The following is a 25,597-nucleotide window of genomic DNA, read 5'->3' as shown; positions in this document are numbered from 1 at the left end:
TGAGAAAGACCCATTTATTCCAACTCCATTTCTTGTTAGTTAGCCAGTCATCTATCCATGCTAATATATTATCCCCATTGCCATGAGCTCTTATCTTGTGTGGTAACCTTTTATGTGGCACCTATTGATTGCCTTTTGGAAACCCAAATACACTACATCTATTGGTTCCCCTTTATTTATCCTGCTTGTTAGATTCTCAAAGAACTCTAATAAGTTCTTCAAACATGATTTCCCCTTTCACAAAACCAAGTTGACTCTGCCGGATTGATATGATTTTCTAAATGTTTTGCTACCAGCTCCTGAATAATGGAGTCTAGCATTTTGTCAATAACATGTTAGGTTAACTAGCCTATAGTTTGCTGCTCTGTCTCCTTCCTTTCTTGAATAGAGCTGTTACATTTTCCAGTCTGCTGGGACCTTTCCAGAATCTAGGGAATTTTGGAAGATTACAACCAATGCATCCATCATCTCTGCAGCCACTTCTTTTAAAACCCCAGGAAGCAGGCCACCAGGTCCGGGGACATTGCAGCTCCACCACACCTCCCCCCACCCGTCCCCGGCCACCATGACCCGGGCCGTGTGCTATTGCCACAGCTCGCCCAGTGATCTGGGCTGTGTGCTGTCAACATCCTGGGGCTAACTTTTTTTATATATTTTTTTATTTTCACACCTATTGATGCAGCTTTTGATTTCTGTATGCTTCTTCAGCTGTATTGTTCATAAAGTTCAACATAAGGGGAAATTTGCGGTGCTATGGACAAAAGTGAAAATGAGTGGGACTGATTGGGTAGCTATTTGAAAGAACTGGCACAGGCACGATGGGCTAAAAGGCCACCTTCTATGCTACGTAATTCAATGATTTAGGCTGTAATAAATTAAACTTTATTTTCTACTGAAAAACTAAAAGAAGCATTTGTGGAAAAAAAAATATTTATTATACATTTCAGGCTATGTGTTGTTTCGAATGATTGTGATGGGGTGTGTATCAAAATCTGTGTCTGATTATCTGTTACTTATTTTTCTGAAAGTCCCATGTCTTAATGTAGTTACAGAATAGAATGATGGAAAGTGTTGAGATTGTAGGCTTATCAGTAACTCTGCTCTCTTCAGACTGTCCTTGGAGTGAAGATTAGGGGAAATGTGATGATTCACTTTGAAAAATATATTGGCTATTCTTTGATTTAATACATGCCACATTAAAAATGATGCATATTAATGCACTTGGATTTTATACACACCAGTTCTGTTTGTGACAGGTACAATACAAAATCATTTTCATTAACTTACAGAATTAGCTAACGAAGGGGAAGTAGAAGAGGCAGACGATCTAGAAGAAGAAGAAAGAGAGTTGGAGGCTGAAAGGTCAGTGACCCTTTGTGACCAGTAGGATCCCTTTTGTTTTTAATAGAAGAAGCAGATCACAAATTGCATTCAAAGAGAAGTCAGATTCAGCAACTACTGGTTAAAGCACTTGAAGTGAGCTATGATATTTTAAAATGATCTGTCTTCCACCTTGCCCCCACCTCTTTTTGATAAAAATGGAAATGTTCTGATGGCCTGGAATGTCGTGCTATGGATTGCTTTAGTTTCGTATGGCTAAACAGAAAAATAATTAAACTGGAGTGATTTGGATTTTGTTGCTTTTACTGAACTGTAATGTTAATTTTTGTGCACCTTTTTAAATGACGTTTTGGACATGGAGACCTGGATGCATATCCTGTATCTCTCTCTACAGCTGTTGACATTCTTGTTTTATATTGCTATCAGTAAATTCTGCAGTAAAATAGAAACTGCTGTCTTCATTTCTCTTAGGCTTCCTAAAAGCCAAGAAAAAGTGCCTAGCATCAGTTTTTAATGTCTACTTATCAATGTATTTTTTTGTTTTCTATGTCCCTTCATTGGCTATCTGACAGTGCTACATTTTATTTACCATATATAAAATGATTTTCTTTTTCAGGGTGAGCTGCAGCATCTTGCTAAAAATGTACATTGAATGAGAAAGTGAGATGTACCAAAATTGAAATGAGTCCTACAGCAGATCCAAGAAGAGCACTATTGCTCGAATCTTTGTGAAACTTGTCCATTCCTGTAGTAAAGGGTAATAATAACTCTCTCGCTGTCTTCCTTTAGGCAACGTCTGCATGTAGAATGGTTGGAAAAAGAGCAGCAGGCACAGGAGGAGTTCCAGCTGAAAAAGGAGAAGGAAGAAGCAGCACGGAAAAAGCAGGAAGAGGAAGAGGTAAACAATACGATTGACTAATTCATCTTCCTTTAATCTCACACTTCTGTGGCAGAGCAATGGGATAGCGAATATGGCCCGTTTACCCCTAGTTTTATCGAACTAATCTGGAGCTGGTGAGGCTTGATGTATTTCTAAAATCTCAATGGTTTCAACACGAGAGGCCATTTGGCCCATCGTGTCTGCACCAATTCTCTGAATGAGCAATTCACTTAGTGCCATTCTCTCCTCTTTCCCCGTAACCCTGCACATTTTTTCTTTTCAGATAACAATCTAATTCCCTTTTGAATGCTTCGATTGAATCTGCCTCCACTACACTATCAGGCAGTGCATTCCAGTTTTCTCTCATATCACTTTTTTTGCTTCTTTTGCCAATCACTTTAAATCTGTGCCCTCTTGTTCTCAACCATTTCACAAGTGGGAACAGTTTCTCCCTATCTACTCTTCCAGACCCCTTGTGGTTTTGAATACCTCTATCAAATCTCCTCTTGGCCTTCTCCAAGGAAAACAGTCCTAACTCCTCCAACCTGTCTTCATAACCAAAGTTCCTTATCCCTGGAGCCATTCTTCTGAATTTTTTCTGTGCACTCTCCAATGCCTTCACATCTTTCCTAAAGTGCGGTGCTTAGAACTGGATGCCGTATTCCAGCTGAGGTCTAACTAGTGATAGGATGTGCATTTAATAACTGAAATATCATTTGGTTTATAATTTAACCTTGATAAGTGTTGTTGCAAGTGTTGTAATGAATATAATTAATTCAACTTTTCCTGAGCTTTTACGTTGTGAGAAATTGGTAGTGTGAAAGAGCTTCAAGAAAGCTATCTCAATAAATCACAATTTGTACCGGTTGCTGTTTTACCTAGTAAAGCAGCAAAAAGCCACAGCATTGTAATGAGTTAAGAATTCAGCAACTTGCTTTTTGAAGCACCAAACCAAATTCACCTTGAGCTCTTAAAGTTCACAAAACAACTGATTTCCCTGGGAGGAGATGGAATCTCATGAATATGAAGGAATCTTGTAATGTTAAACTGCAGTAGAAGAGAATGCAGCTTGTATTAAAGTGCAGAAAGTGTTTCTGTTCTTGGAGGCAAGTCAGATCAAAGTGGTTTATCTTTAGCGATTGGTCTCTGACTCTACTGCAGGAAGTCTCTTTGGAACTGTCAAATCAGTTCAAGTGTTGATCAACTTGTAGGTGAGAATCTTTTAGAATGGTTTGAATTGAGAACTAATAGTACTATTTTCATCAGAGGACAAAATATATCAGAAGTTGTTTATATCTCATACACTAAAATATTGTTTGGTGTGCTTCGTCCAGTCAGACTGAAAATTCATAATTTTTAACTTCAGAACTGAATCCTGAAAAGTGAGATCAACCTTAAACCTGAGGTAGTTTCAATGTTGACATAAGTTTGTACAATAAGATTTGACTGGTGTGACCCCGTTCTTTTTGTGTTCCCAGAAAAGAATCCGAGAAGAATGGGAACAGCAGCAGTTGAAGGAAAAAGAGGAAGTAGAACACAAACGCCAGGAGAGGAGAGAACGAGAGGTGATTCCAGCTCTAGGAGGATAAATTCACAACATATATCCTCTTTAAAAAGCATATCATATCTTAATTGTGCATTTGTGCTTGAAGTGGGACAGTTGATTGGAGAATTTAATGCAAAAGAATAATGGAACTAAATGAAAAAGACTTGATAACTTTTTGTGTTCATTTATCAAGCTGAAGCTTGATCAAGCTTGGGAGTGGAATACTCTCTATTGCAGGCACCTAAAGTCAGCATCAAGTACTCCCCAGTCAGTTAGAGCACATTACAAGCAGAATAAATCTCCAAATCCTGCAAATGTCGGTTTGGCAGCTTTTCACCTTTCCCCTCCCACCTTAAGTCCTGTCTGAGTGAGATTGCCAGTGTAGGAGCAGTTTTATACCATGGGTCTGCAGACATGATTTCAGCAGATGACCACATGCCATCAGTCTGAACTGAATTTCAATGTAGTTGAGGGAAGTAAAAAGCCACGTTGAATGCACTGACCTATTTGGCTCCCAGCCATTTTATTCTTAAGTGGCATGGTTCAAAAAGTGCTTCAAATGTGTCCATTTTGCTAAGGTACATTCCCTGATTGCCATGTTTTTTGGAAGGCACACCATTATAGTGCTTTCACAAAGATCTGTTGGTGTAGTAAACTGTTAGAACACGTTGTACATCAAAACATACCAAAGGAGGTAGTGCCAAACTAGCCATAAAGGTTAACTTGATCATGTCATAGGTAGCAGTGGTAGGAATACAGTTAAAATCAGTGGTTCTCAAAGTGACCCAGATATTTGAGAGAATTGGTTGAAGACTATGGATTGATATGATTTGGGCCACAGTCTCAGATATATAACAGCTATATATGCATTATTAAGAAATACTTTTCTCTATTATTGGTTCATTACTGTTTGTAATGTTCAAATTTTAAGTCAGGTAGCTTATTTGCAATAAAATATAATGAAATCCTATTTAATTCGTGTTTCCTCACTGAATAGCTCATTTCTTTTTGTGTGAAGTTGGGGAATTGATAATCTGTTAGGAGCAAGTTCAAGCTCTATAATTAATTAAAATTTGCTCCCTGAATATTTATCTAAGTATGGTATGTAGAAATGCTTTAGTAGCCTGAAGTTTTGCTCAAACAGCATGTGCTCGATCAAGAGTTTAAATATTTTGCTCAGGTACAGTCCTATAGATTATTTGGGAGTATATTGAAAGGTACAAAGGATCCAATAATGTGCTAAGAAAGCTCATCCAGATTAAGCTAGCCTAGAACAGAAAGTAAGAGAATTCAACAAGCAATTAATCTTACAAACTTGAGGAATCATATAGGAATTCTTTTTAATGCATTCTTCCTTTTCTTGGTTATGTAATGGTTTATGTTGTAACAGCATTGTATTTACATAATGTATTCATGAAAATTATCTGGACCTACACAAGTGATATTCCTTAACAGTCCTGCACTAAAGAGTTTCCACCGCTCGTCTTTACTGACTAATACATCAAGATGTATCTTTTTCATAATACTTAGCAAGCGTGATTTGAATTATCAGTCTTTTGGTTCGATATCCCTCCATCCTGTGTAAGACGTAGAGATTTACAAATAGAATCATCTTTGTTTCATAGCCTTTGATGTTAAACCTCCCAAAACTTAAGTACAATTAGTTTATCCAAGTCCATTAATGTCAGTCTTGCAAACAGTTCAAACACTGCTGTGCAAACTGACCTGATATCTTTTCAGCTAGTGCTGTTGTCATTTGTATGTATTACAAAGAAAATCCCTACCCATTTTGTGTGTATTCAGCTACTTTGTAAATTAATTTGTATATCTTGGATATCCAGCATATAGGGACTGAGCTAGTCATGTCCCAGATGCTGATACTTATACGACTGTGTACATTATGATTTAAAAAGTTATGATTACTACTTTAATTTTTTGGATTGACTGATTGTTGGGAGAGAACATGAGGTATGGGGAAGGAAAGAGAAATTCTGCCTTAAACCCAAATGAATGAGCAATATTTTGATTTGCGATAAAATCGTAAGCTATTTTTCACTATGCTGGATTGTAGTATTTTTCCAATAAATATATACATTTTTATGTATTTCAAGTATTTGCAACTGAGTTTTTAATGTAGCTCATATATTTTATTTTGAAGTTAATTGATTTTAAGTAACTTTTTAAATAATTTAAGCCCCTGTCATGAATCCACTTTCTAAAACACTCATTCTTAACAAGTAGAATCAGATATATACCAGATATGTACTGCAGGGTTTTTACCAGTCCTATGTTTACACCATTTGTAGGAAGCTGTTCAGAAAATGCTGGATCAGGCAGAAAATCAGGTACTGTATGGTCTTTGAATCCTTTGAATAATTTAATTTGAGTTATACTTAATGTAAAGTATACTTAATAAAATTTTGTTCGATATTGAACAAATATAGCAGTGTCAGCACAGCATTGAGTCATTGAATTCCAGGGAATGTTCTCATTTTATAGGGCTCAAACCATTATGTAATAGGGAGGGAGGAGAATTCATTTATCTAGTTATGATTCCACTTCTTGCTATTTGATAAGAGGGACCATTAGATTGAAGTTCTTTCATATCTTCCCTGAAGAAGATGGTATAATGGCAAGTGGTGATGTTTGCAATAACAATACAAGTGGAGGGCTGAGGATTAGTTTCAACATCAGAGAAAACTAACAGGTACCCACTGAAGCTTGTTTGGAAGAATGGCAAAAGGAGAATTATGTTGGTTTTGTTGACATGTTTAATGTAATTATTCAAAATCTATGTCAATCATAAGGAATTTAGATTGTTCTTTAACTTTGAGGGAGTCTGGAGCTAGAGGATACCATTTAAAAATAAGGGGCCTCCCATTTAAGACAGAGATGCCAATTTTTTTTCTCAAGGGTTGTTAGTCTGTGGAATTCTCTTCCCCAGTGAGCAGTGGAGGTTGGGTAATTGAATCATGTCCAAGGCTGAGTTAGATTTTTGATCGACATGGGAGTCTAGGGTTATAGGGGGCAGATAGGAAAGTGGAATTGAGGCTATAATCAGATCAGTCATGATCTTATTGAATGGCAGAGCAGGCTTGATGTGTCGAATGGCCTATTCCTCCTACTTCTTGTATGTGTGGTACATCTGTGCCTGTGATCCCCATGCATGCCCTTATTGGAAAGGTTTGGAAGAAAAACCCAATTTCCACATCCTACCTTACAGCAAGTCCCACTCGCTGCCATCTCTGTCCACCTCACTGACCTACTTTGACTTCTAGTCTCCCAATACTACAAACTTAAAATTCTCACCCTCCTCTATTATATTACCCCTCTGTATCTCTCTAACCTCCTCTAGCCCTACAACTCTTTCCTAAATTTTCATCCCTCTGATTGGCCCAATTTGCATCTAGCTCTTTGAGGAAATTTTTTGGTCAGCCTTCTTCTTTGGCTTGGCTTCTGTTTTGACCAAGCAAGCCTCTCAAGTGCTTGGGGCCATTTTCCACATATACAGGAACCATGTAAACGTAAGTTTTATTGTTGCTATCATGCTGGATGCTCTTGCATACCACATCTCACTACTTTGGGTAAAGAAGTTTCCCCTTAAATTCTTTATTGAATTTATTTGTGGCTATCTTATGTTTATGGCTCTGAGTTCTGATCCCCTCTTAAATACATTCAAGCTATCAAACCCTTAAATAATTTTAAACACCTTGTGAGCTTACCCCTCAGTCTCTTTCCTGGAAAAAAGAACCCCAGTCTGTTCAATCTTTCCTGTAGGTGAAACATTTAAATTTTGGTATCATCCAAGTAAATCCTCTTTGTTAGCCATAGCTCTCTCTCACCTGTGAGAGAGGTAATCGTGGGCTCAAGTTCTACTCCAGAGACTAGAGCACAAAACATCAGCTGGCATTTCAGTGAAGAAGTGCTGCACTGCCAGAAGTGCTGCCTTCCACATGAGACAATAAATGGAGGCCTGGCCTGCCCTGAGGTGATGAAGTCACCCACAAATAATATCACTAAAAAGCAGATTACCTATATATCATTTAAGTTTGTGGATCATGCTCTGTGCAAATTAGCTGTCAAATTTTTTACACTTAAATTACCCAATTGGTTGTAAAGCGTCTTGAAGTACCCTGAAAGGTGCTATATTGACTTCAGTCTTACCACGGCTCCTAGATGCCACATGCAGTCCGATGTTGCCTTAATGTCAAGAGCAGTCATTCTTACCTCTTGAGTTCAGCTCTTTTGTGCCATTTTGAAGCAAGGTTGTAATGAGGTCTGGAACTAAGTGCCCTGGCAGAACCTAAACTGAGCATTAGTGAACAAGTTACAACTAGGTTAAGTGTTGCTTGATAGCAGTGTTGATGACCCAACTCTTCACTTTGATGATTGAGAGCAGACTGATGGGGCAGTAGCTGGCCAGATCAGATTTGTCCTGCTTTTTATGGACGGGACATAGCTGGGAAATTTTCCATTTTCTGGGGTAGATGCCACTGTTCTAGCTCTACTGGAACAGCTTTACAGGTGTGGCTAGTTCTGGAGAGCAAGTCTTCAGTACTACTGTGAGGATGTTGTCAGGGCCCATAACCTTTGCTGTATCCAGTGCCTTCAGTCATTTCTTGATATCACGTGGAGTGGATCAAATTGGCTGAAGGTTGGGCATTTCAGGAGGAAGTCGAGATGGATAATAGGCTCAGCCCTTCTGGCTGAAGATGGTTGCAAATGCTTCGGCCTTGTCTTTCGCACTGACATACTTGGCTCCTCCATCATTGAGGATGGGTCTTTGTGAAATCCTCTTCTCTTTGATTACTTAATTGTCCACCATCATTCACAATTGGATATGGGAGGACCGCAGAACTTTAATTTGACCTGTTATTTGTTGGATCTCTTGGCTCATCTTTAGCATGCTGCCTCCGCTGTTTAGCATGCATTGGTCCTGTGATATAGTTTCATCAGGTTAGCACCTCAATTTTAGGTATAAAAAGAGAAAGTGCAGAAACAGTTAATGTTTTGAGTTGATTATGACTCTTTAGAACTGAAGGAAGATAGAAATGTGATGGGTTAAATGCTGTTGAAAGGCGGGAGTGGGTGGGAAGAACAAAAAGGAAGGTCTGAGATCGGGTAGGGGTGGGGGAAATTAAATGATGGAGATGTCTTGGAACAAAAGGCAGAAGGAGTGTGATAATGATTGTAGGTAAAGAAACAACACCTTGGTCCTGAGAGAATGTGGATAGCAGAATAATGAACAGTTGTATCTGAAAGCAAAAACATGAAAGCCAGATACAGACTGGCACTTAGCAAAAAAAAAAGAACAAAAATGGGGGACAGAGTTCAGTCTGAAATTGTTGGAACTCCGTGTTCAGTCTAGAGGCTGTAAAATGCCTAATCTGAAGATGAGGTGCTGTTCTTCTGATCCTTTGAATGTGGAGGCTGGTGGGTGGAAAATTAGGACAAGGGGAGCCTTATTATTGTTTTGGAGGGAGGGGAAAAGTTGAGGACAGAAGTGTGGAAAATGGGTTGGACACAAATGAGGGCCCTGTCAACCACAGTGGGGATGGGAAGTCCTCGGTTGAGGAAAAAGGATAACAAATCAGCACTGTTCTGGAAGGTCACACCATCAGAACAAATGCAACAGAGAAACTGGGAGAATGGAATGGAGTCCTTACAGGAGGCAGGGTGTGAGGAAGTGTAGCTGAGGTAGCAGTGGGAGTTGGTGGGTGGGCTTATAATAAATGACAGCCTATCCCCAAAAATGGAGAGACAAGTTGAGGGACAGAAGTGTCGGAGATGGACCATGTGAGAGTGAGAGAAGGGTAGAAAGTGGAAACAAAGTTGATGAATTTTTCCAGTTTCGGCCAAGAGCAGGAAGTGGTACCATTACAGTCATCAGTGTACCGGAAAGAGAGTTGGGGGTGGGAGCCTGCGTGGGACTGGAACATTGAATGTTCCACATACCTAGGACCCATGCAGTTATCATAGGAATCCCTTAAATTTGGAATCGAAACAACTCAGGAGAATCGGTTCAATGAGAAAACAGGTTCAGCCAGGGAACTGGTTGGTCTTCTGTTCAAGAAAGAAGTCGTGAGCCCTCAGACCGCCCTGATGGGGAATGGAGGTGTAGAGACATTGGACGTCCATAGTGAAGAGGAGGCAGTTAGGGCCAGGAAACTGGAAATTGTTAAAATGATGTCAGCACCAAAAGAGTCACAAATGTAGATAGGAAGAAAGTAGACTCAGGATAGAGAGAAATTAGTTCAGTGGGCCAGGAACAGGCTGAAATGATGGGTCTACCAGGACAGTCCTGTTTGTGGATTTTGGGAAGGAGGTAAAAGTGGGCTGTGCGGGGCTGGGGGACTGAGGTGGGAATCTGTGGAGGAAAGATCACCAGAGAAGATGAGCTCAGTGACAGTCCTGGAAACAATGGCTTGATGTTTGGTGGGTCATGGTCCAGGGGGAGGTAGGAGGAAGTGTCTGAGAGTTGATGCTCAGCCTCTGCGAGGTAGAGGTTGTTACGCCAGACACCAACAGCATCACCCTTGTCAGCAGGTTTGATAACAAAGTCAGGGTTCAACTTGAGAGAATGGAGGAGCAAGTTCAGAAGGAGACAGGTTAGAGTGAGTGAGGAGAGCAGAGGAATTAAGATAGCCGATGTCACATCGACAGTTCTCAATTAAAAGATCAAAAGCAAGGGAGGGGTCCGGGTGGAGAGAGAATATTGGAGACGGGTTCACGGGGAGGATTCCTGGCCAAAGAAGTGAGCAAGAAAGCAAAGTCAACGGAAGAATAGTTCAAAGTCATGCCGGGCTCAATTCATTGAGGTTGGGGCATAGTGGATAAAATTGAGTCATTTACTAAGTACAGATCATTAACCATTAGAGAGGGGAAGGTCAGAGGGTATTGTGAACGCATGGCAAGAGGAAATAAAGGGGAAGAAAGACCTGGAGGGATGTTGGGATCCATGTGTTGTTGAAGCTTGTGTTCTGTAACGGTTTATTTACCTTAGCCATTTATTTGTGTTTTCAATTTAGTATACTGGATTAGTTGCTCTCAATATGGTGGTTCTGCACTGGGGAGACCAAACACAAATTGGGCAACTGTTCTATGGAACATCCCCGCTCACTCCGCAAGCATGTCCCGCAGCCTCTCAGTTGCTTGTCACTTAATTCACCTTGCACTCAGGCCCACATTCATCCTTAGCCTGCTGCACTGTTCCAGCGAAACCCAACGCAAACTGGAGGAACAGCATCTCATATTCAGATTAGGCACTTTACAGCCTTCTGGACTGAACATTGAGTTCAACAACTTCGGACCATGAACTCTGTCTTCCATTTTGATTGTTTTTTTTTTGCCAAGTGCCAGTCTGTATCTTGTTTTTTATGTTTCTGTTTTCAGACAGAGCTGTTCATTATTCTGTCATTTACACTCACTCTGGACCAATGCTTTGTTTCTTTACTACAACCATTACCACTCCCTTTGTCTTTTGTTTCATGACATATTTGTCATTTAATCTCTCCTGCCCTGTGCCCAATCCAGACCTTCCCTTTTGTCCTTTCTTCCCCCCCCCCACCCCCTTTCAACAGCAAAAAACCCAACACATTTCTACTTTCCTTCAGTTATGAAGAAGTCATAATTGACTCAACATTTTAACTGTTTCTCACACGTGGATGCTGTCAGACCTGCTGAGCTTTGCAAGCATTTTCTGTTTTTATTTCAGATTTCCAGCATTTGCAGTATTTTGTGTCCATTTTAGATGTGTCTGGTGCTATTCCTGGCATGCTCTCCCATACTCCTTTGTTGAACCAGGATTGGTTCCTTGGCTTGATGGTAATGGTAGAATGAGGTATATACCAGACTACAAGATTGTAGATTGTTTTGAATAAGATTAATGTAACTTCCCTGGTTTTTAATTGTATCCCTTAATTTTTTATGGCCTTATTCATCTTGTCACTAATTTTAATGATGTTTGTGGAAACCCCAAGATCCCTCTACTCCGCTACCCCATTTAGACAGTTGTAAGGTGAATGGAACCCCTTTATTATTTCTACTAAAATGCACAATCTCACACTTATCTGTATTGAAGTATTTTTGCCAATTAATCACCCATTCTGTAAGTTTATTAATGTCTTCCTGTATTTTGTCATAGTCCTTCTAATTATCTGTACCTCCCAATTTGGTGCTATCCTCAGATTTTGAAATTGTGCTTCTGATTGCCGATTACCAAATCATTTACATCAATTGTGAACGACTGTGGTTGCAGCACTGTTCCCTGTGGAACTCCACACCCCACTATTTGGATATCATGTTAACTGTATTGCTGGTGAGCAGGAGCTTGAAATATGTGACTTGCTTTCCCTGCTGCCTATGTCAAGCACTGAGATCAATCAGAGCTTCTTATTGCTGCCCAGCAGAGACTGGGAATTAAACCTGGCAACTTCCCACTCTGTTTGACTCAGGTACTTACTGGCTAAACTTGGTGCTTTGATTGATGTAGGTGTCGTCTCTGATGGAAGAATTCCTGAATGTGGATTCCGAAATTGGTGTATTGAGCTATAGGAAGTCAGTGCAGGCTGCCAAGGACAGGAGCAATGTGGGATAGGATACAGTTGACAAATGGTGAAAGGTTGCAATTTGTCATGGGTAAAACGCAGTCAGCAAAGAGGGTGCTGCAATCTGGCCCAAAGGGGAAAATGGCATAAATGATGGTAATGGGACAGAGACCGGACTGTGTTGCAACAATAGAATTGGTTTTGATGGTGGTCAAGGTTTAGAATCAGACAAGACCTGAGGTTGCACCCCATCGGGCTCTCTGAGCCAGCAGGAAGGACGAGCTGGAGGCTAATGCACACTTCTTGCCCAGAATTGGTTACAGCACTCCACCTGGAGCTGAACTAGCATTTTTATATTGGTTTAACTTAACATTCTGACTTCTGTACACTCTGCCTCTTATTTATAAAGCCCAGGATCTGATATACTGGTTAATCTGCCAATCACCTTGGATCTCTGTTCTCACACACCCTTAAAAGTTTCCCAGTTGGCATATTTTGTCTCATTCCTCATACTAAAATGTATCTACTCTCACATCTCTGCATTGAATTTCATATGCCATGTGTCCACCTTTTCCATCTGTCTGTCTACTTCCTCTTGAAGTCCTTTGCTATCATTCTCTGTTTGCTATGCTTCCAAAGTTTCATATCACCAAGTTTTGAAATTGTGCCCTGTACTCCCAACTCATTAACGTTTATCCGTAACAACAGTGGTGCTAGTACTGAATCAATGGGAATTCCTTTTGAGTATGTAGTAACTAAGAGCAGTTCGACTTTTTATGAATCACCACTCAGCATAACTTTCAACTCTGAAAAACTGTCCTTCAACTATTTCTCTATACATCTGACCACATTATTTATTCTTCATTCCATTCAGCATTATCTGAGTGGGTTTTTGTTGAAAATCGATAATTCTGTTATAATTGTGATTTATTTTGTCAGCAGTTGGAAAATGGTAACACTTGGCATAATCCAGAAGCACCAGAAGATTATGGGACTGAAAAGGATAAATCGTATTGTCCGTTCTTTCTGAAGACTGGATCCTGCAGGTTTGGTGATAGGTGAGTAAAATATTTTGAATACATGCTAAAATAGGAGTGTAACTGGACAAAATACAACTTTCAATTGTGACCTTTGTTCAGAATACCCCCACTGCCTCTTATATACTTGTTAAAGAAATGATTTGCCATCCAGGTGAAGAGTTGGCTTTCTTTCGTGACCATTCTGCTGATATCACTGACAGGCCTGAAGTGATATTACTCGTTTTGATTGGAGTCTGGATCAACCTGGAAATTGATCTGAAGCTGGTCCACTCTGGTGGGGATTCTTATTGCTGATCTTACTGGTACTGTTTGCCAAAGGTCATGTGGCTCCAGATTAACCAGTTTAAGTGATAACAACAACTTGTTTTGTTAATGTCCCTGTTAATGGCGACCACTGAGAGACTAAACCCTGGAAACAGCAGAATTTCTCTTTCTGTTAAGAAGTGGTTTTAATTTTATAGCTGCATCTGTATTTTCACATATCAGCGTTGGGGACGGCATAAGTCAAAATGCCTCCTGCCCCCACCCCCACCACCTGAGAATTTCTTTCCCATTGTTGTACAAGTGCTACAGAAAGCTGGTATAACATGATTTGTAGGTTTTGGATGCTGTGACATAATCTTAGCCCATATGTTGCTGATTTTGCAGAGGTTGCTGAGAAGTTACAGTGCTGAATAAAAAAAAAAATTGGTTGTTTTAGATGCCAGCAAATAATAAGTGTTAAATTTGAATGTGACTTAGGTTGATGTTACACTCAGTAACTTGTGGTGTTTTGGAAACTCAACAAGTGGTGTATGTGACTTAAGGTATAAATTTTTTTGCACCTGCTCCCTTCTTTCTTGAATAATCACACTATCAATGACTTGTCTCTTGAGCTTGTTTTGATGCTGTTAATATTGGAACTTCTTTGAAGCTGAATTAATCTCAGTAAAGATTCTGTCAAGGCTGATGCCTTAGAGGAATTACTGATTCCTTGGATTCAGGTTTCTACTTCTCGTTGTGGAAAATAATGAGACCTGGGATAGGTAAATCTCCAGGGCTGAATGGCTTTCACCCTAGGTTCTCGGGAGGAACAGGTGGGGAGGTTGCAGATATCTTTGTAGTAATTTTTGAATGCTCCCTATATTTGGGCCTTGACAAGAATTGATGCTGGAAGAATGTTCCTCTCTGGCAGAAATCTGGAACTAGCAACTACAGTTTCAGAATTAGGGGTGTCACGTTTAAGACTGAGATGAGGAAGAATTTCTTCTGAGTTTTTAATCTTTGGAATTCTCTACCCACAGAACAATGGAAACTGAGTCATTGAATATATTCAAGGCTGAGTTAGACACATTCTTGATCTATAAGGGAGCCAAGGGTTATGGGGGTAGGCAGAAAGGTAGAATTGAGGCCACAATCAGATCAGCCATGATCTTATTGAATGGCAGATCAGACTCGAGAGGTCGAATCGTCTACTCTTATTTCTTATGACAATTGTTTCCTTGAATTTGGAAATTGCAATTGTCATTCCTTTGTTTAAGACAGCAGAGAGGGGGAAACCGGAAACTACAGACTGGTCAATTGTAGGAAATTTGTTGGACTCTATTAGTTCACTTATCTCGGCAACACACTTGTTGATGACAAATATATAAGAATTATCAGAGCAAGTGCAGCCTCCAACAGACTTCACACATCAGTCTAGGAACGAAGAGGAGTAAGTCCACCTACCAAACTGAAAGTCTGTAGAGTAATAGTCCGGCCCACTCTGTAAGACTTGATCTATGCCAGTGTCATGCCAAGAAGCTCAACCATTTTCACTTGAAACTTCTGAAGATCAGATGCCAGGACAAAGTACCAGACACTAAGGTCCTCACCCGAGCTAGCATTCTAATCATTTACACCAGACTGAGACAATGACAGATGAGGTGGGCTAGTCATGTAGCCAGAATGCCTGACATCCACTTACCAAAGCAAATCTTCTATGGTGAGCTCACAAGGGGGTCAGAGGAAGCACTACAAGGATGCTCTGAAGGCTTCACTTAGGAGTTTTGATATTGACTTTGAGTCCTAGGAGAAACTCGCCCAGGATCTTTGGACCTGGCGCAACCGAATAAAATGGTGTGGACTCCTTCGAAAACATGTCACAGGCAGAGAGAAAATGCAAGGAGGGGAAACCCTGAGCCAGCAATTCATCCAAACCTCCATCATCTGTGGTATCCTGTCTTGTTTGCAGCAGAACCTTCCAGGCACAGATTGGCCTTAGCATTCACCTATGTATCCACCCAAACCCTACCAATCACTCCAGATGATGAACATGGTCACCTTCGTCTTGAAGAATGAGCTGGATGATAAAAGGATTAGATAGAGAGGATATATAGACACTATTTGTTCTGGGAGAGGGAATCTAAAACATGGCATAATCTTAAAAGGAGAGATCGACCATTCAGGAGTGAAATCACAACACACTTTCTCAAATATAGTGGCAATCTGGAATTTCCTCCCCAAAAGAGCTGTGGATTTTTGGGTCAATTGAAACCTTCAAGGCTAGGATTACTGATTATGCGGTAAGGGAACCGGGGCATACAGAACAAAGGTCACTCATTATATGATGAAAAGTCTCGAATGTGGATGAATTCCTGTTGCTATGTATGTTTTGAGTATATTCTGTAGTCTAGATTTCTGGACCTTTCACAAAGGTGCTGCCTTATAAAATGCCCGTAAAGGTTCAGTTGCTTAATCAATATACAAACCGATTCATCACGTGATGTTAACTGTCATTTTAAGATGGTAGACAGTTGGATCAGACACAGTTAGTTTGAAAGTAAAAATTCTCTTGTAATTACTGCTGTCTTTGAGAGCTATGTATGTAAAACAGAATGGTTGCAAATTTCTTTCATACAGGTGTTCTCGTAAACATGTTTACCCAGCATCAAGTCAAACTCTTCTTATCCGAGCCATGTTTATTACCTTTGGGATGGAGGAAAGTAGGCGAGATGACTATGATACAGATTCTGGGCTGGAGCACAGTGAAGAAGACATTTACCAGCAGTTTGTGGAATTTTATGAGGATGTACTACCTGAATTTAAGAGCATTGGAAAAGTTGTACAATTTAAGGTATTTTATACATTCATTTAATTGATCATATTACATAGAATTTACAGACTAAAAAAGGGCCATTCAGCTGCATCTACTCCTAACAAACCTCCTTCCCACCCTCTCTACTTCATTTAACCCTATCAGCATAACCTCTATTTCTTCTCCCTCATGTTAATTTAGCTTCTCCTCAAAAGCATCTGTGCTGTTTGCTTCAACTATTCCCTGTGGTAGTAAGTTGAACTACTTCTTGGATTTATTAGTGACAATCTTATTTAATGGCTCCTGGTTTCGAACTCCCCACAACCAGTGGAAACATCATCTCCACATGTAACCTACTGAGCCCCTTCATAATTTTGAAGACCTTTTTTAGCTCACTTGTCAGTCTTTTCTGGCAAAAAGAGTCCCAGCCTGTTCAGTCTTTCCTGATCGTTATAACCCCTCAGTTCTGGCATCATTCTTGTAAATGATTTTTGCACTTTATAATGTTAAAATCTTTTGAGTAATGTTGAAACTAGAACTGTGTGACTAGAACATGAGTGTGGTCCGACCAAGGGGCTAATGTATGTTTGACATGACTTTGAGTCATGGACATTACTACTCAGGAAGCCCATGGCTCTACAGAGAGCTAGTTTGGATTCAATCGAGTCGTTCCCATTCCCTGGCTCTGTCCCTGTAGCCCTTTAACAAATTAACATTTGTCATTTTTCACTGGTGTATGGGTCAATAATGCTGGGGTTTCTGGCAACTAATTCAGTAATTGACCTACTTTGCTTGTCCAGAGGATAACTGTGCATTGATGGAGGAGCATGCAAATCAAGGTCAATAATAGTGATATTTTTCACTACTGAACCTGATCAATAAATTTGTCCCTGTAACTTCAAATGTAACTTTTTCTCTACAGTATGTACACACAACCTTTGGGAAGTTATGCAGTAGTTCAAATCTCTTTAGCTGACTTGGAGTTGCACTCACCAAAAAATGGGTTGACCCAGCTCATATTCAACATTTGATGCTGCTGGAGAGGGACAGATAATAAGCTACTCTGTTTCATTTAACGATAGCCCTATAGTGCTTAACGAGGAGGTACCAATTGTTGAATTGCCTATCACATTAAGTTGTAAGGCATTTGAACAACTCGTGTTTCCTGTAACTTGTTACAGGTTTGTAAGTATTCTTCCCAGATTTATGATGTTAACTATTGTAATGAATCCCCCTAGAGACCAATAATTTTTAAAAAGGGATTAATTGCCCAGCAGCCAATTAAAAATAACCAAAGGGTAAGATTTCATGTTTTAAGACTTTTGCAGTAACAAACCAACTAAAATCAACATAGATCAAACATCACTTAACAGACAATTAATACACTTAACTAAAGAAAAGGTACTTTCACACTAACTAATGTACGATACATCTTACAACTCCTTTTGTTGTGCAGATATATAACGTTACAGGAGCAGTCCGTCTCTGACTCCCACCACCAGCTTTGCTTTTCCTTGCCACCCTAGATCGAAACTTCCACTGACCTCCAGAAATTGTTCCACTCAGCCTTTACTTTCCATATCTGATTTTCATCAACAAGGCCCACCCCAAGAACTCCTCATTCCTTAAAGCTTCAAAAGTCCTGTCTGTTCTGTTCCCTTCTTTTCACACAGAAAACAAACTCCCAAGCATCATCTTGATTGTTAACACAAAACAGTCCTTCTGTTTCTCCACAGCAGTTGCTGCCCTCTGTTTCTGTCTTAAAAAGTAGCTGTCACTTTTCTGAGTTACTGTGTAAAGGTGTGAAAACTCACTTTATATTTCAATATGTTTCTGTTTCTCTCCCTATGACAATCAGATCATATAGGCATGTCTCCTAGCTGGGGTTCTTCCAGATTTCCCAATTCTGCCAAAGTTAAAGGGATGTTTTAAAACATAACCATCTTGTAAAGTCCAGCTTCATAACACTGTAGATGTTTCCATTGCCACGACATGATACACACCTTTCAAACAATACTGGCTTGAAGAACACATCTTGTTCTGGGCTATCCTTTAAAAAGGATTGTCTTCCACATGGTCATTAGCTTTGAGTTCTAAGACTAAGATTGAACAGAGTAAAAAATTCTTGAAAAGCCAAATTCTTGCACCTAATATGGTGCAATGCCAGATTTTAAATGCACAAAACTGCAATATTAATTCTCAGTATTAATTTTCCAGGTTAGTTGCAATTATGAGCCACACCTCAGAGGAAATGTGTACGTCCAATATCAAAAGTAAGTCTGTATTTTCTACACTGCTCTTCATTGATGGATTTATTTAGTATTTTTTACATCGTCAAGACATCCCAAAACACTTCACAGCCAGCAACTTATTTTGCAATATAGTCACCATTAGATAAGCAATTTGTGTACAGCAAAGGCTTTAGACAATATTGAGATAAATCATCAATTAGTTGAGTGATAAATTTTGGTTAGGAGGCTGGAACCAAATGATCTTTTACGTCCATGTGAGCAAGCAGGTAGGGCCCCAGTTTAATGTCTTGTCCAAAGCAGGTCACTTCAGACCAGCACTTTCTTAATACTGCACTGGGAGTAAGTTTCAGCTGGGGTTTGGTTCTGTGGTACCTGGAGTGGGGCTTCAACAGTGACATTTTGACTTGGGGCAGGAACCAAGTGGAGAAACTGCAGCTTGAAAACATTTTCTAAGTTTTTGTTAATTGTCTGTATATCTCTTTTTTGTCATGTCCCACTCCTTCGTTTTGCTCTCCACACCTCAGCCTTTTTCAGTACTTCTCAGCGATTGGCTGCAGGTTTGTTCCCCACTGTGACTCTCCCTGATTCCTCCCTGCCTTCAGTGTCTGCCCCTGCCCTACCAAAACACATCAGATCAGTTACATACCTTGGGGATATGAAGCTTCATATTCTGTGGCTCTGTGGTCTGTTCCCAAGACTCTGCTGGAGTGTAACCTGCACTGTAAAGTACCTGTGTAGATCTCTTAGGAAATTAGTCATCTTTTGATGCTTCTTTGTTAACAGCTGATTGCTTATGGTTTACTGTAGGGAGGAGGAATGTCAACAGGCCTTTGCACTTTTCAATGGGCGTTGGTATGCAGGGAAGCAGTTGCAATGTGAATTTTCACCTGTGACTCGATGGAAAACTGCAATATGTGGTTTGTTCTCTATGTATTTTTCATTTTGTACTTTCATTATGTTAACACATTTATTAATTTAATCTGGTTATTTGGTAATTGCAAATTTGTAATGATCAGTCAAATCTTCATGAAAATTAGGTTTGGCTATCTAGCCTCCACTATAGTCCCTATAGTATAGTCTACTGTACTGTACAGTATATTAATACAGGCTGGGACCAATGCGGGCAGTTTTCCAGTGCTCATAGACAGGGTTTAAACTAACTTGACTGCATGATGAGAACCAAGATGAAGAATAAACAGGTGCAAAAACTTACAGTAAGGTTTAAGTGCATGTAGGTAAATTTTGTTTTCATTCATTCATGGGATGTGGGCTTCGCTGGCTGAGCCAGCATTTATTGCCCATTCCTAGTTGCCCTTGGGAAGGTGGTGGTGACAACTGAGTGACTTTCTGAGGGCATTTTTAATAGTCAACCACATTACCGTGGGTCTGGAGCAACATGTAGGCTGGACCAAGTAAGGGCAGCAGATTTCCTTCCCTAAAGGACCAGGTGGGTTTTGTACAACAATTGACATTGGCTTCACGGCTATCATTAGACTTTTAATTCCAAATTTTTATTCAATTCAGATTTCACCATCTGCCATGGTGGGATTTGAACTGAGATCCTCAGAGCATTACTAGTCCAGCGATAATACCACAATGCCATCACCTCCCCTTAAATACATGGAGTTTGGTAAATAAGGTTGGTGAGCTGCAGGTGTGAATAGCTACATGGGAATATGATGTTGTGGCAGTAATGGAGACTAGGTTCAAAAAAGGGGAAGAACTTAGTAGTAAATATCCCTTGATAAAAGGTGTTCAGGAAAGAAAGGAGGAAGGGTGACAGTATCGATTAAGAAAATCGTTGCAGTGCTGGAGAAAGAAGGAATGTCGGGTCAAGGACATAATCTATTGGTTAGAGTTAAGAAACGATAGAGGTACTATTACATTACTGGATGTATTCTGTAGGCCACTAAATAGTAGGAAAAAGATAGAGGAGCAAATTTGCAAGAAAATTAGAGGGATTCAAGAACTATAGAGTAGTGATCATAGAGGACTTGAATTATCCTAATATAGACTAAGAACATAAGACGTAGGAACTGGAGAAGGTCATTCAGCCTGTTGAGCCTGTTCCACCATTCAGTACGATCATGACTGATCGAACACTTCAATGCCTTTTATCCACACTATCCCCATAACTCTTTTACATTATTGTTAATCAGAAATCTATCAATCTCTACCTTAAACATTACTCAATGACTGAGCTTCCACAGCCCTCTAGGGTAGAGTTCCAAAGATTCACAACCCTCTGAGTAAAGAAATTTCTCCTCATCTCGGTCCTAAGTGGCTTCCCCCTTATCTTGAAATTGTGTCCCCTGATTCTAGACTCTCCAAACAGGAGAAACATCTTACCTGTATCTATCCTGTCTCTTCCTTTAATATTTTGTAGGTTTCAATGAGATCACCTCTCATCTTAGAAACTCTAGAGAATACAGGCCTAGTTTCCCCAATCTCTCTTCATAAGACAGTCCCACCATCCCCCGGAACAAGTCTGGTGAACCTTCATTGCACTCCCTCTATGGCAGTAATATCCTTTCTGAGGTAAGGGGACCAAAACTGCACACAGTACTCCAGGTGCAGTCTAACCAAGCTTCTATACAACTGAAAAAAGACTTCACTATTCCTGTACTCAAATCCTCTTGCAATAAATACTAGCATTCCATCAGCCTCCCTACTTGCCTGCTGCACCTGCATGTTAGCTTTCAGTGACTTATGGACAAGCATAAGGCCCAGGTCCCTTTGTACATCTACACTTACTAATCCCTTACCATTTAGGAAATACTCTGCACAACTGTTTCTTCTACCAAAGTGGATAACCTCTCATTTTGCCAAATTATATTCCATCTGCCATGTTTTTGCCCATTCATTGAGTCTGTCCAAATCCTCCTGTAGCCACTTTACATCTTCTTCACAACATTCTTTCCGCCTAGTTTTGTATCATCCGTGAGCTTGGAAATATTACATTTGGTCCCCACATCCAAATCATTGATATATGTTGTGAATAGCTGGGGCCCAAGTACTGATCCTTATGGTACCCCACTAATCACAGCCTGCCAACGTGAGAATGACCTGTTTATTCCTACTCTGTTTTCTGCCTGTTAGCCAATCCTTAATCAATGCCAGTATATTGCCTCCGATCCCACGAGCTTTTATTTTGCTAATCAACCTCCTGTGGGGGACTTTATCAAAAGCCTTCTAAAAATCTGATTATCTAAATCCATCGACTCTCCTTTATATATTTTGTTAGTAACATTTTCAAAAAACTCCCAAATTCGTCAAACGTGATTTCCCATTTGCAAATCCATGCTGACTATGTCCAGTCAAATTATGATTATCCAAATATCCATTTATCACCCCCTTTAAAATTTTCTCTACAACTGATGTAAGGCTAATAGTCTATAGTTGCACTAATAAAAAGGGATGTATCTCCCTCCCTTCTTAAACAATGGGGCGACATTTGCTACCTTCCAGTTTTCAGGAACCATTCCAGAATCTATGGAATTTTGGAAAATGATCACCGATGCATCCACTATCTCTGTAGCAACCTCTTTCAACACTCTGGGATGCAGAATATCAGGTCCAACTTAGCGACTTTCAGTCCCATTAATTTCTCCAATACAACCTTCACACTTATACTAATCTCCTTAAACTGCTCATTCTCCCTGGTCCTTTGGATTTCTAAATCTGGGAGATTTCCTGTATCTTCCTCAATAAAAACAGACACAAAGTAATCATTAACTTTGCTGGAAGTTCTCTATTCCCCATTATGAATTCTCCTGTCTCTGCCGGTAATGGGTCCACCTTTGTCTTAGCCAAATGCTTCTTTTTTACATACCTCTAGAAGCTTTTACAGTCCGTTTTTGTTTTTTAACAAATTGCATTCATATTCTATTCTCCCTTTCTTTACCAAGTTCTTGTTTTCTTTTGCTATATTATAAAAAAACCTCCCAATCCTCAAGTTTACTACTACTTCTGGCAACTTTATAAGCCTTTTCTTTTAATCTTATACAATCCTTAACTTCCTTTGTCAGCTACGGTTGACTGACTTTTTTTGGGTTTTTGCACCTTAAAGGAATGTACAAATACTGTAAGCTACGTAATAATTCTTTGAGGACTATTCATTGCCTATATAGTCATACCTTTTAATGCATTTTCCCAATCCACCTCAACCAATTTGTCCCTCATGCCTTCATAATTTCCTTTTTTCAATTTTAACATCCTTGCTTCAGAGTGAACTGCTTTACTTTCAAACATAAAGGCAAATTCTATCATACTGTGGTCACTCATCCCTAAAGGTTCTTTTACAACAAGCTTATTAATTAGCCCTTTTTCATTACATAATACTAGATCTAAAATATCCTGTCCTCTATTTGGCTCCTCAACATACTGCTCCAGAAAACCATTCCTAACACACTCCAGAAACTCTTCCACAGCATTAGTGCTCAATTGGTTTACCCAGTCTATATGCAGATCGAAGTCACCATGATTTCTGTATTGCCCATGCTACATGCTTCTCTCATCTCCTGATTAATACCATGACCCACATTACCACTACTGTTTGGTGGCCTGTAAATAATTCCAACCAATGTCTGCTGCCCTTTGCTGTTTCTTAGCTCCATCCAAACAGATTTTACACATCATTCTTCTGATCTGAGATCATCCCTTAGCAATGCACTGATCCATCCCTTATTATCAGTGCAGCTTCACCTCCTTTCCCTTGTCTGTCCTTAATGCATCACATGTCCTTGAATATTCAGTTCCCAGTCATGGTCACCATGCAGCCACGTTTCCGTAATGGCAATTGTATCATACCCATTTACCCTTATTTGTACCTTTAAATTATCTACCTTATTGTGAATGCTGTGCGCATTCAGGTAGAGTGTCCTTAACTTTTATCTTTTTGACATCATTCCGCATTCAAAGCATACTCAATGCTCTGTTTTGTTTCTCCTGCCTTCTAGTCTCACTACTACTTCCTGTTACCAACTTTACTTTCTTCCAATTTGGGCCACCCCTCAGGTTTCCATCCCCCTGACAAGCTAGCTTAAACCTACTCCAACAGCACTAGCAAATCTCCCTGCAAGTACATTGGTCCCAGTCCTGTTAAGATGTAACCTGTACAGGTCTCACCTGTCCAGATCTGGTTCCAATGCCTCAGAAATCTGATGCCCGCCCTCCTACACCAGTTCCCCAGCCACTTATTTAATCGATCAATCCCCCTATTCCTATGCTTACTAGCACATGGCACTGGGAGTAATTCTGAGATTATTGCTCTTGAGGTCCTGCTTTTTAATTTCCTTCCTAGCTCCCTGAAATTTGCTTGCAGGACCTCATCTCTCTTCCTATCTATGTCGTTGGTACCAATGTGGACCCCAACTTCTGACAGATTCCACCCCCCCCCCCCCCGCCCAAAGGATGTCCTGCAGTCGTCCCGTGACGTCCTTGACACTGGCACCAGGAAGGCAACGCTCCATCCTGGAGTCACATTTACTGCCGCAGAAATGCTTGTCTGATCCCCTGACAATGGTATCCCCCCATCGCTATTGGCCTTCCATTCTTCTTCCTCCCCCTCTGTAGCTTAGCAAATGTGTAGAAGACAGAGAGGAAGAAGGGTTTCTGAAGTGTGTTCAGGAGAATTTTCTTGAGTACATTTCTAACCCAACAAGAAAGGAGGTATTGCTGGATCCAGTTCTGTTATACCCTTGTTCAAAAAAAGGAGTAAAGACAAGTCAATAACTACAGGCCAGTCAGTTTAACTTCAGTGGTGGGGAAGCTTTCAGAAATGATAATCCAGGACAAAATTAGCCATCACTTGGGCAATTGCAGATTAATCATGGATATCCTGTATGGAGAATGGGGTTTGTCAGGTGGATCAGGCATCCATAGAGTAAAATTTAGGAGCAGTGATCATATTATCAGGAGGTTTAGATTGGCTTTGGAAAAAGACCAGGAGCAACCCAGAATAAAAAATACCTCATTGGAGGAGGGCTAATTTCAGTGGATTGCGAATGGACCTGTCCTGGGTAAATTGAAATGAAAAATAGGCAAGCATAGCTGTAATGGAGCAATGGGCTGACTTCAAAGAGGAGGTAGTTCAATACAGTTGAGGTACATTCCCATTACGGGGAAGGGTAGGGCAACCAAAACCAGAGCTCCCTTGATGACGACAGAAATTAAGATGAAGCCGTGAAAGGGTGCATATAAAATTGTTAGGTTGATAATAGTAAGAATCAGGATGAATGTGTAAAGTTCAGAGAGCAAATGGAAAGGAAATAGAGGGGTAAAGACACAGAGTCTGAGAAGAGACTGACAGCTAACATAAAAGGTAATCCAAAGGTCTTCTGTAGGCACATAAATAGTAAGAGAAAGGATGGGGCCAATTAAGAGCCAAAAAGGGAATCTACACATGGAAGCAGAGGCCATGGCTGAGGTACTAAATGAGTACTTTGCAATGACTTTAGCAAGAAAGAAAGTGCTGTCAGTCATAGTGAAAGAGGAGGTAGTTGAGACATTGGATAAGCTAAAATTTATGGAGGAGGTATTAGAAAGGCTGACCAGGATCAGATGGGATGCATCAGAGAATGCTGAGGGAATTAAAATTGCGGATGCACTGACCAAATTCTACCAATCTTGTTTAGACTTGAGGGTGGTGCTAGAGGACTGGAGAATTTGAAATGTTATACCCTTGTTCAAAAAAAGGAGTAAAGACAAGTCAATAACTACAGGCCAGTCAGTTTAACTTCAGTGGTGGGGAAGCTTTTAGAAATGATAATCCAGGACAAAATTAGCCATCACTTGGGCAATTGCAGATTAATCATGGATATCCTGTATGGATTTAAGCATTAAGGTTAAATTGTGTCTAACTAACTTGCCTGAGGTTTTTGGTGATGTGACAGGTGATGAGGGTAATGCGGTTGGTGTGGTTTATATGGATTTTCAA

The 25,597-nt window shown here is 40.1% G+C and overlaps 1 protein-coding gene across 2 annotated transcripts in view; it reads left to right on the top strand.

The window, feature by feature from the left end:
- zrsr2 (zinc finger (CCCH type), RNA-binding motif and serine/arginine rich 2) overlaps window positions 1-25,597 on the top strand; it is a 38,956-nt gene that overhangs the window by 8,651 nt on the left and 4,708 nt on the right. The window contains exons 3-10 of one of the 2 annotated variants that reach the window (XM_041210767.1): window positions 1,290-1,362; window positions 2,131-2,239; window positions 3,700-3,786; window positions 6,074-6,112; window positions 13,256-13,371; window positions 16,234-16,447; window positions 18,626-18,681; window positions 19,468-19,577. In XM_041210767.1, the coding sequence (XP_041066701.1) occupies window positions 1,290-1,362; window positions 2,131-2,239; window positions 3,700-3,786; window positions 6,074-6,112; window positions 13,256-13,371; window positions 16,234-16,447; window positions 18,626-18,681; window positions 19,468-19,577 (804 nt within the window). Of the gene's footprint in view, window positions 1-1,289; window positions 1,363-2,130; window positions 2,240-3,699; window positions 3,787-6,073; window positions 6,113-13,252; window positions 13,372-16,233; window positions 16,448-18,625; window positions 18,682-19,467; window positions 19,578-25,597 lie in introns of both variants that reach the window. The other variant, XM_041210766.1, reaches the window with a different exon arrangement.

The sequence above is a fragment of the Carcharodon carcharias genome, chromosome 18, assembly GCF_017639515.1.
Source record: "Carcharodon carcharias isolate sCarCar2 chromosome 18, sCarCar2.pri, whole genome shotgun sequence".
NCBI classification, from domain to species: domain Eukaryota; kingdom Metazoa; phylum Chordata; class Chondrichthyes; order Lamniformes; family Lamnidae; genus Carcharodon; species Carcharodon carcharias.
Note: the sequence above shows the minus strand (reverse complement) of the source record. Positions and strands in the feature narration are given on the sequence as shown.